A 12,152-nucleotide genomic window follows, 5' to 3' on the forward strand; every position below is an offset into this window, starting at 1 on the left:
AATCTGTGATACTAAAAAGACAGGCACATGAATGGTAGATATGTAGGAAGGGAAATATAACTCTACAGAAGGAGTATGATTAAGCAGTTTTTATTGTCACATGTTCTCTTGGACAAAGTTCACAATAAATGTAAATAGAAACTTAACATTTTGAAATGATACATATAAATTGCAGAAAATTGCAATGTATTAAGTGTGAGTGAGAAACTACATTTTAAAACAATTTTTCAAAGGTTCCATTATCTTAACAACCATAAAGTTTTTGCCCCACACTTTTATTGGATTTCAGAAGTTCTTTTGCATTTCATGGATTTTTTCAGTGCATCTTTGACATCTTTGTTCCGTAGAGTGTAAATGAGGGGGTTGAGCAGAGGAATGACAAAAGTATAAACCAAAGCGAGCTGCCGATCCTCATCCTCAGAGGTACTGGACCTTGGACGCATGTAGACCAGACTAGCACATCCATATTGTAGTAACACCACAGAAAGATGTGAAGAGCAGGTTGAAAAAGCACGCCGACGTCCCTCAGCAGACCGGATACGTAGAATGGTGTTGGCGATGAAGATGTAGGAGATGGAGATGAGCAGGAAGGGGACGGTGAGCACAAGGGTACCCACCATAAATAGAATGGCTTGGTGCATTTTGATATCCCCACAGGCCAGGCGTAGGACAGGTGGGGCATCACACAGGAAGTGGTTGATTTCCAGAATATGCCCACAGAATGGCAGAGTACAGATAAGTACTGTGAGCTGAAGTTCAAGGAGAAGAGCTAGGCTCAAGGAACCAACCACCAGCTGGATACATCGCTTCTGGGTCATAATTAGGGTGTAATGTAAGGGATGACAGATGGCCACATAGCGGTCATATGCCATAATAGCCAATAGAAAACAATCATCACCCCCAAGAGTAAGAAATATGAACATCTGAGCTGAACAGCCAGCCAATGGAATGGGCTTCTGGGCCCCAAAGATGTTGGAAAGCATCAATGGTACCACAGTAGTCGTGTAACAGATCTCCAGAAAGGATAAGTTAGACAGGAAGAAGTACATGGGGGTGTGCAAGGAGCTGTGGGTACACACAATGCAGATGATGGTAGTGTTGCCACACAAGATCATCACATAGAGGAGAAGGAAGAAACAGAAGAGGAGGGCCTGGATCCTGGGGGAAGTGGTGAACACCCGGAACACAAACTCAGTGGGGCCAGACTGGTTGAGATGGAGAATGTTGGGAGATGACATGTCACCTGCCAAAGTCAAGTCCAGTTAATGGATTATCTAGATAATTTTAAGAACTAATATTTTCTAGAATGATGGAATCATAAAATTTAGAGTTCCAAGAACCTTTACAGATCACCTTGATCAAATGATTTATCGTGCCTGGGCATCAGTATTCTCATCTGTACAAAGAGGGAAGAACTGAATGGACTCATAGGTCATTTCCATTAAAAATTTTCTATGTATTTATTGGACTTCTATGTATTAAGTCCTACAGTCACTCACAGGTATGATATTTTTATTTCAAAGTCCCTTCCCACTCTGACATATCATATTCTGAATTTTAAGGTCCCTTTTAGGTCTGAGATTCTATAAATTTTGACTTTGTAGCCCATGATTTTATTCATGGCTATGTGTGTAACTGGTTTGGGAAATTCCCAAATGGAAGGAACAAGAAGGAATTGTTAACAGATATTGTGAAATGACATTTCATAGAAATCTTTAAGAGACAGGCAGAGACAGAGACATGCACCTTTTTATATCAGCCACTTCAGATGGCCATCAAGACAGTCCTGAAGTCTGAATCTAAGACCTACCAGATGAACTTTTCTTGCACCTGATTTTCCAAAAAAATTCAGACATTTTTATATTAATTAAAATGTCTACATGATGGAATGCATGGATTTCTCACCTTTTCCCTAATATTTCTACTAGAATATCTCTATGTTTGGTAGATTAAGACTCCACTGATGTCCTTCCAGACTTTTTCATGACATGGAATTGACATTGACTTCTTTTCCAGACTTTGGTCATTTCACAGTAGGGGATTTCTTTACAGTTTCCAGTTCCCTTTTGCATGACAAAAGTATTTTTCTAATAATGAAGGTAGAGGGAGCTCTTACCTGGCAAAGGTTCTTCTTTAGAATGGTAAAGAGAAAGGCATGAAGATCAGGAATGGACAGTATATTCTTTTGAGGACCAGTCTAATCTGAGTGGGGAGAGGCTCATTATCAGTCTGACTGGTGGGTTTTTCAGTAGAAGAGCTCTTGGAGCATATCTACTAAGACTCTGAAGGGTTCCAATCTGCACCAGGGTCAAGAAGGCCCACAGCAACAAATTGATTAATTATTGACATGACTAACTGTTCCAGAATCTAGGTGTTTCGTTATCAAGACACAACTAAAATCTTTTCCTTCTAGTCCTGTTATGATTTACTCTCACTCTATTTCTTTCCCATTCCATCATATTCAGGCAATAGCCCCTTCCACCAAAAAACCCTTTGGGTTCTTTCCCTTTTAAGTGCATAATTCATTTTGTCTCTACCTTCTTCTATTAGCCAAGTACTGTATGTAAATTATCTGTTATTTGTTCAATTGTGGTCATTCCTGCTGTAGGAAGTCATTAAGGTTGTGTCAAATCTCTACCTCAGCAGATGAGTCCTACGGAGTTGCTTTAGGCATTAGTGGTAACCTACCCAAGATCACACAGTAAACATCAGAGACAATGTTTGCACCCAGGTGAAAACCTTGCCTCCATGCTAAGGACACTATCTGTTGGGTCAAGCTAACTTGATATTTAATATTTTAAGATGCCAGTTGAATTTTAACACTCAGAATTATTTTTTTAGGTCTACTTTCTTTCCTTTAATGATGTTTTGTTATTTCTTTGAACAATCTTCACTTTTTGTATTCTATCATTCTGTTGCTATAAAAGGGCAACAGATATAGAGTTGAAGGACCTGAGTTCAAATTTCTGCTTTATCTCTGAATGATCACTGACAGTCACCACTCCACTTTAGATTTCACTTCCTAATTTGTAAAATGAGGATAGTCGTTTGTGTAGCTTGTGGGATTATTGTGGAATGAATGAAATAATGCTAATAATGTCCTCTGTACTTGTCAAACAATGTATAACTCTAAGCTATTGTTAGTAATAACTTTTCAAGGTAGTAATTACAATAAAACTCAAGCAATTATAATAAAATTCAGAAGGTACACTATTCGGGCTCCCAGAATAATAATTATTCACAATCTCATAGTGTCAAAGATTTCCTTTTTCCACAAAAACTCTGAGCATTCATTAATGGGAGTACGATTGTCCTGATTTATACATCATTTCTTGAAAGAACCCATGATTTTATTTACCTGAATAATCCTTCCAAAAGTATACATCCCTATGCATCTAGGACTTCTTGTCCTGTCTAACTTTTGTCCATGACCTCCTATGAATCCTTTGTACATGACCTTCATGATGTGATAGAGGTCTTCCTATGGACTTTTATACTGTTCATAGGAATCAGTGTAGCACTTGGGCCATCTCTATCTCTCTTCTTTTGTTCTTGTTATGTGACCAGGCAACTACTTTTTCCGTTGTCTACTCCTTGAATCAAGTATTTTAGTCCACTTTTCCCACGAAAGATATCATTGGTTAAATGCCACACCTACTCAAACTCAATTCTCTGGCTCTATGGGTAACTTCCAATTTTACATTTTTTGAGATTGCGGAATTCTATGATTCCCAGACATATAGAGATGGAATGGCAAAACGTCAGTATTAGAAAAGATAAGTTTTTGTCATGGGCTACCACTTGCGATGACTAAAGGACCCATGTATTTGTCTAAAGGTAGTCAATTATGTCTATTCTTTGCACCTATTCATTGGCTGTCTTTAGTATCTGTCTAAGGTACATGTACACATACACACATACATAGGCACCCACAGATGAATTAGGTTCAAGGCCTATAATTTGCATTGAATGTCCAAGTCACATAGAAATTCTAAATAGATAATGAGCTCCTCCAGATGTTCCTACTTGCAGATGACACCACGCCGATTTAACCATCACTCCAAAATTACATGGACAATCCATGTAGAAAAAAAATAGTGATGAGTAGTACCTATTCCCCAGACTTTGGTCATTTCACAGTAGGGGATTTCTTTACAATTTCCAGTTCCCTTTTGCATGACAAAAGTATTTTTCTAAAAATGAAGGTAGAGGGGGCTCTTACCTGGCAAAGGTTCTTCTCTAGAATGGTAAAACTATTAACAAAAATGGCAATAATGGCTCACATGAAAACACAACTGTAGGTTTTTCCAGCTGATGCGCAAATTCACACCTGTAATTGAGACAAGGAAAAGGAAGAATAAGAGAAAGAAGATTATGAGGACAGAGAAGAGGAGGAAGAAGAAGAAGAGTGAAAGAAAAAGGAAAAAAAAAGAGAGGGAAGGAGCAGAAAGAGAGTAGTTAGTATATACGAATTGCTAATTGTTGAACTAATGTACCTAGGGTTCATACTCTTTGTCTCAAAGCACTGAAGGTCACTATCAAATTGAAAATATCATAGAATGTCAGTCTAAAGGGAACTCAGAAGGTATTCAATCCAAGTCATATTGGAATTAGAATCCCCTCTACAGCATTGCCTATAAGTTGTAATCCAGTCTTGGCTTGAAGACATTTAGTGATGGACAACCACCACCTTCCAAGGCATCTCATTCAACTTGGCTTTATCCTTTAATGTGAGGACATGTTTGCTTTCAGGGACTTGAAATCAGACTCTTAGTAACTTCCACCTATTTCTCCTATTTCTTCTCTCTGGAACCATGCCAAATAAGTCTAATATCTGTTTCATTGTACAGCCTTTTGAGTATTTGAAGACAGTTACCATGTTTCCGCTAAGCTTATTTTACATAAGTTAAAAGCACTTGTCTATAGTTATAAATTTGGGTTTTCGTAGCTGCTAGGTCACTTACCAGCTCTATGGTTTCCTTCCCTGTGAATGAGTTTTCTCCTCAATAAAATAAAAAGGGATTTCATTATATCAGCTCTCTCTGTCTCTCTCTCTGTCTCTCTGTCTGTCTGTCTGTCTGAGCCAGAGCCAGAGACAGATGGACCTGTTTGGTAGTTTGGTGAGACCTATGGATCCATTCTTAGAATAATGTCTTCTAATATATAGGATTACAAAGGAAGCCAATTGAAAGTTAAAAAAAATTTTAAAGGAACATATTCATTTACCCTAGGTTAAGAATTCCAATATTAGATCATACCTAATGTGTCCTGTAGCTTTAATTACTATGATCCTGCCTCATGTCCATTACTTCTTCTGTAAAACTTGTAATGATGCAGAGACTCCATCAGGAGCTAGACAGCTCTCTCTGCCATGGGACTCCACTCTGAACACATGGTCCTGACTTTCTCAGACCAGGGTTGTGATATGAGATCAAGAAGAAACTGAAACAGTGATAAGACAGTGCAGTAGTAAGTGTTTGATTCTTGCATAGATTTGAAGAGGGAGAAGAAAATACTTCAAAGAGGACTAGACAGGAATTTATAAATATTTGAAGGATACTACGGATACATACAGAAGATGCATTTGATTTGCACTAATTGGTCCCAGAAATAGAACTTTGAGCTATGGTTTGATGCAGATTAGAGCCTGGTGAAAGGATACTGTCCCTAAAAGTTTCATTCCAAAGTGAAATTGACTTCTGCTGGAGGGATTCACATAGAGGCTTGGGCTTTTTTTTTTCAGATGTCTTGTAGAGTATATTTATGCTCAAATGTTGGTTGGTAAAGATGCCCTCTGAGATCCCTTTGATATGGGAGATTCTGAGATTCTATGAAGTAATGAATTAATTTTCTACTGGGAACATCCCATTACATACCCAGAACCACAGACTATCACATGAGAAATAATTTATCCCCTTTCTTTATAGAGAAGAATGAGGTCTTCTATGAGCAGTGTCTCACACTCAACATGTCCAAAGGTCTTGTGTCTCCATTCCCCACCTCAATCTTCTCTTCTTCCTCTCTTCATTATGACTGTAGAGGGCAACATCATTATCTCAGTCTCTCAGACTCAAAGCCTATGTATGAGTCATCCTGGATACCTCATTAGCTATTACCTCTCATATCTAAGCTGTTTCTAAGGCCTACTGATTTCACCTTTTGCTACATTGCACCCACCTGCACCTTTCTCACTTCTGACACTGCCACTACTCTAGTGCACGCCCTCAGCATTTCATGCCTTGATTACTGCAATAGCCTTTGTGTGGGTCTGCCTGCCTCAATGTTTGTCCCACTCTAGTCCATTCACAATTCAACCACTAAAGTGTTTTTCCTAAAATGCAGTTCTGATGATATCACCACACCCCCACTCAATAAACTCTAATGGCTCCCTATTACCTCCAGGAGCAAATACAAAACGTTCTGTTTGGCTTTCAAAGTCTTTCATAATCGATCCTCTTCTTACCTTTCCAGTCTTCTTGCACCTTATCCCCCCAAATATATTCTTTGATCAAGGAACAGTAGCCTCTTGGATGTTCCATGAAGAAGACACTCCATCTCTTGGCATTCTCTATGGCTGTCCCCAATGCCTGGGATGCTCTTCCACATTTGCTCTAACTACTGGCCTCCTTGGCTTCCTTTAAATCTCAATTAAAATCTCACCTCCTACAGAAGCCTTTCCTGATTCCTCTTAATTCCAGTGCCTTCTCTCAGTTAATTATTTCCTATTTATCCTGTATATAGCTTGCCTTGTATATATTTGTTGGCATGTTGACTCCTCCCTTAAATGGTGAGCTCCTTGAGGGAGGGACTGTCTTTTGCCTCTTTTTGTGTCCCCAATACTTAGCACTGTGCCTGGCATACCATAGGTGCTTAATAAATATTCATGGAATTGAATGGAATCATCCCAGTCCCAGGGAGGCTTGAAATGTAGGTGTCATCATTGACTCTTCACTTCCCACCCACCCTCACACATGCAGTCATTTGCCAAGTGCTGTGGATCTGTCTTTGCAACATCTCTTTTATGCAGTCCCTTCTCTCCTCTGATGCTTCCACCAGTCTGGGACAGGCCCTCACCACCTCATACCTGGATTACTTCAAATCCTATTGGCTAGTCTCCCTGCCTCAAGCCCCACTTCATTCCATTTTCCAATCAGCTATTTCACAAAATGTTTTTGTTAAAGTCCTGGTCTGACTATATTAGTCTTTTACTCAATGAATTCTAGGTTACCTACTGCAGGCTGGATCAAATATAAAATTCTCCACTTGGCTTTTAGAGCCCATTATAACCTATATTATAACCCATTATAACCCTTCCTACTGCTCCAATATTTTTACACCTTCCTCTACTTCCATTCCTTTCATATTCTGTCTGATCTAGTGACCCTGGCTTCCTTATTGCTTATCGCCCGAGGCTCTTCATGCCTTGACTCCCTGCATTTCCACTGGCTTCCATTCCTAGAATTTTCTCTCTACTCACCTCTGCTTGCCTGGCTTCCTTCAAGTCTCTGCTAACATTTTTTATATTCTCCAAGTAGCTGTTTTCTATGCTGCTTAATGTTAGCGTCTTTTCTCTGAGATCATCTTCAATTTATCTTGCATATATCCTGTTTGTACAAAGTTTTCTGCATACTCTTCCTCCCACTCCTTATGGTGTAGATTCCTTGGAGTTAGAAATTTTTTTTTTTTTTGTCTCCAGTGCTTAGCACTGTGCTTAGTATATAATAAGTCCTTAATAAATGCTTATTGACTGCCTGCCTGAGATGTGTAATTATTTTTTTTGAGATCACACAGCTGTTCAAACTCAGGATTCCTGACTCCCAAGATACACCCCAAATAAATGCAAGATGACTTTACAAGGCAAGGCACTAGAATGGAAGGGGACACTTTCTAGTTGGGTCTGACCTCTTCTGAAAAGGTGAGCTGACTTGCTCAACATCACAAAAACTTAGTTTGTCAGAGTAAATGTCAGAGTTGAAAATCACCTTAAAATAGAAAATATAAGAATTGGAAGAGATCTTAGAACATAGACTATATGATGTTTAGAGGTATAAAGTAAATTAGATATCACCAAGTCCACACTCCACCTTTATACAGATTTGAAAGCTAAGGTCCAGGTCATCCAGGCTACTTGCCCAGGCTCACTTGGGAAGCTAGCTTCAGAGCCAGGATGAGAACCCACAGCTTTTGACTCCCAGCTCAGAGATATTTCCTCTGCACCAGTCACTTGATATATCCTTGATTCTTGTGCACATGGTGAGATCAGGTTAATACAAATAAAGCAACTTGAGCACAGGCTAGCAGAAAAGTCAAATCAGAAGCCCTGGCACTCAGCACTGTCACCAGTTGACTTTGTGATCTTGGGCAAGTCACTTAAACCTCTGGCAATAGTTTCTGTATCTGTCAAAGGAGGGCCATCTGGGGAAAAATTTGAATCCACAGACTGCCTTTGCACTGACACACCCCTAGGACGGGCCATCTGGAAAGTCACACATCCTGTGTTTCCTTTTCTCTTTTAGTTAAATGGAATAGGGATCCATGTCCTTTCAATTTGCTTTGACCTCCAAGAAGGAGAAGCCCTAACTGGTGGGTAATCCTCTGTCTGCTCTCTGGTTGGATCTCTTGCAACTGAAGGTTTGAAAAGACTTTAGTGCCCTATACTCTGTGAAGGCCTTGGGGGCGGCACCATGCTAAGGTTTTTTGGTGGAGGGTGCCACAGAGGTTTCCTAGACCAGGATATAATGTTTCAATGTCTCCTAAGCATCATTAAAACCTGCAGGATTAGTCCCTGGTGTCTCTATTAACAGTCTAGTCATGTCTACTTCAGACAGATTGTTATTGAACTTCCTGAGATCTTTCTAAGGGAATATGTTTTTGGGTAAAGGAATTTTCTCAGTGTTTTCCCTTCTTCCAGCTTGATATGACTAGAGATTTGGAAGAATAAAAAATGTGAGTTGAAGACAACAAAGACAAGGAAAATTGGAAATCAGATTACATCTTTGCTACATGGAGATCATAGGTGGTGTCTTGGGACTATTGGAATTATGCTTTCATGCCCTCTAATTCCCCATCAGGGATTTGCACATGCTATGTTCCAGGAAATCTCAGCAGTGGAAAATGATGAAGACACATGTTTATGCCAAAATAATATTCTCAGGAAGCTTATGATGTGATGAGAAAAGGCCTGCCTTATATGTCAGAAGATTTGGGTTCTAGTCTCAGCTCTGTCATGAATACACTCTGGGATCTAGAGCAAGGCATTCATCTCTCTTGGTGGAATTGGGTTGAGGTTGATATGTGATGCAGGTACTTGCTCGACCATCTTGAATGTAACAAATCTTGGTTATGTTCTGGGTAATCAAAGGGCTTACATCTAATCTTCTCAACCATCCTAGAAAGATTAATTTTAGCTTATATACACATATATACATTACATATATATACATATATATATATACATAAATTATTTCACATTGATCAAAATAGAAAAATAGTAGAATGTGTTGGGGGAGAATGTGTATGTTTATATGACTGAGCACCTGCCTTACTTGACTTCCTTTTTCAAACTTATAGAAGCTTTGTTAGATTCCTAAATTTCTTAACTCAACAATTTTCACACCCTATGATCTCAATCCTTGGCTTTGAATGTAGATCTGAAAAAGTGATGGAAAAGTGACAAGTTTAATATAATCCATTGGGATTATAGAAATCTGGAATTGGGGCAACAGACCAAAGAACCCTATGCCAGGTAGATGATTGGGAGAGATGGATGGAGGCCATCAGAGAATATCAGAGTTGGAAAGAAAACCATTTAGACCATTTATTCCAATGCATCCCTCAACAGAAGTATCCACAACACCAGAGCTGTCAAACAGACAAGCCCACAGACTGCCTTGTAGCCCTTAACACTCTTTTTATTTAGGCAGTTGGGGTTAAGTGACTTGCCCAGGGTCACACAGTTAGTGTCAAGTGTTTCATCTGAGGCTGGATTTGAACTCAGGTCCTCCTGACTTCAGGGCCGGTGCTCTATCTGCTGCACCACCTAAGTGCCCTAGCCCTTAACACTCTTAACATGGGAATGTAGCCCACAACACTGTGTTGCCTGAATCAAATTAAAATATAATTTGGAAATATTTAACAAAACAAAATTAAAAACTAGACAGAGATAACATTGCATTTTAAAACTAAGTCAATTTGTGGCCTGTAGGGACCCTTATGCATGGTGAGTAGCCCTACATTTTACTGAAGTTTGACATTATTGCTCTACACTGTCTCTAACAAATGGTCATCCAAGCTCCATTTCCTGCAGAAAGAGAGAAGGTCCTAAGGCAGTCAATGCCATTGTAGGCTAAATCTTGTTATTTGAATTTCTCCTTTACATAAAATCTAAACTTATGTGTCTCAAGTTTTTGTCCATTCTCCTTATCCTATTCTCTTTGGCCAAGCTGAAAAATTTGAATCCTTTTTTCTTTTTTTTTTTCCAAAATGTTTTATTAGTTTATTTTGAATTATCAACAATCACTACCGTAAGCTTTTGAGTTTAAAATTTTTCTCCCCCTCCCTTCTTACCTCCCTCCCCAAGACAGCATGCAATCTAATATAGGCTACACATATACATTCCTATTAAACATATTTTCACATTAGTGATGTTGTAAGGAAGAATTAGAACTAATAGGAGGAACCACCAGAAAGAGGAAACAAAACACAACAGAAGAAAAAAAAATAGCAAATAGCATGCTTCAATCTGCATTCAAACTCTGTAGTTCGTTCTTTGGATGTGGATAGCATTTTCCATCATGAGGCTTTTGGAGATGTCTTAGATCCTTGCATTGCTGAGAGGGGTTAAGTCTATCAGTCATCACTCAATGTGACTGTTACTGTGTACAATGTTCTCCTGGTTCTGCTCACTTCACCCAGCATCAAATCATGCAAGTCTTCCCAGGTTTATCTGAAGTCTGCCTGTTCATCCTTTCTTATAGTACATTCGTATTCCATTACATTCATATATCACATGCACAATTATGATTACTATCTGCATCTTTCTCTCTATCCTTACCCCCTCCCCCATCTATGCTTTTCTTTCTTCTTTCTCCCTTTCCCTCCTCACTAATGTTTTGCTTTTGACCACTGCCTCCCTCAGTCCCACCTCCCTTCTATTAGCCCCCTCCTTTTTCTCTCCCCTTCCCCCCCTACTGCCTATAGGTCATGTTAGATTTCTATACCTAACTGATTATGTTATTCTCTTCTTGAGTCAAGTCTGATGAGAATAAGGTTTAAACAATGCTCATCTCCCTCCCTTCTTTCCCTCTGCCTAATAGGTTTTTGTCCCTTTTCCTGTGATGTAATTTACCCTTGTCTGCCTCCTTCTTTCCTTTTCTCTCAGTACATTTTCTTAGTTAGATCAGATTAATTCACTTACTTGGATCCATTTAACCCACTTGATTAGATTTTTTTTCATCATTACATCAAAGCCAATTTATACCCACCCCCTTTATGTATACCACTTTAACATAGTGTAATAACAATACAGTTCTCAAGAGTTACAAGTTTCACCTTCCCTTGTAGGGATGTAAACAGTTTGTCCTTATTGATAACATGTTGTTTCTTTCTGTCCCATTTACCTTTTTATGTCTCTCTTAAGTCTTGTATTTGAAGATCAAATTTTCTGCTCAGTTCTGGTCTTTTTATCAGGAAGGTTTGGAAATCCCCTATTTCGTTGAATATCCATCTCCTCCCCAAAAGATCACGTTCATTTTCACTGGGTAGTTGATCCTTGGTTGTAATCCAAGCTCCTTTGCCTTACAGAATATCATATTCCACTCCCTACAGTCTTTTAATGTAGAAGCTGCAGGGTCCTGTGTAGTCCTGATTGTGTTTCCACAATATTTAAATTGTTTCTTTCTGGCCACTTGAAGTATTTTCTCTTTGACCCGGTAATTTTGGAATTTGGCTACTATATTCCTTGATGTTTCCAATTTGGGATCTCTTTCAGGAAGTGACTGGTGGATTCTTTCTATGGCTATTTTACCCTGTGGTTCTAGGACCTCAGGGCAGTTTTCCTTTATGATTTCCTGAAAGATATTGTCCAGGCTGTTTTTTCATCATGACTTTCAGGTAGACCAATAATTTTTAAATTGTCTCTCCTGGATCTATTT

The 12,152-nt window shown here is 39.0% G+C and overlaps 1 protein-coding gene across 1 annotated transcript; it reads right to left on the reverse strand.

Moving 5' to 3' along the window:
• Positions 1-275: 275 nt before the first annotated feature.
• Positions 276-1,238, reverse strand: LOC114041714 (olfactory receptor 10Q1-like). The gene has a single exon (XM_027860297.1). The coding sequence runs from the start codon at positions 1,236-1,238 to the stop codon at positions 276-278; it is 963 nt and encodes a 320-aa protein (XP_027716098.1).
• Between the last annotated feature and the right edge of the window lie 10,914 nt (positions 1,239-12,152).

This window comes from Vombatus ursinus, unplaced genomic scaffold (genome assembly GCF_900497805.2).
Source record: "Vombatus ursinus unplaced genomic scaffold, bare-nosed wombat genome assembly UNPS02014177.1, whole genome shotgun sequence".
Classification (NCBI taxonomy): Eukaryota; Metazoa; Chordata; class Mammalia; order Diprotodontia; family Vombatidae; genus Vombatus; species Vombatus ursinus.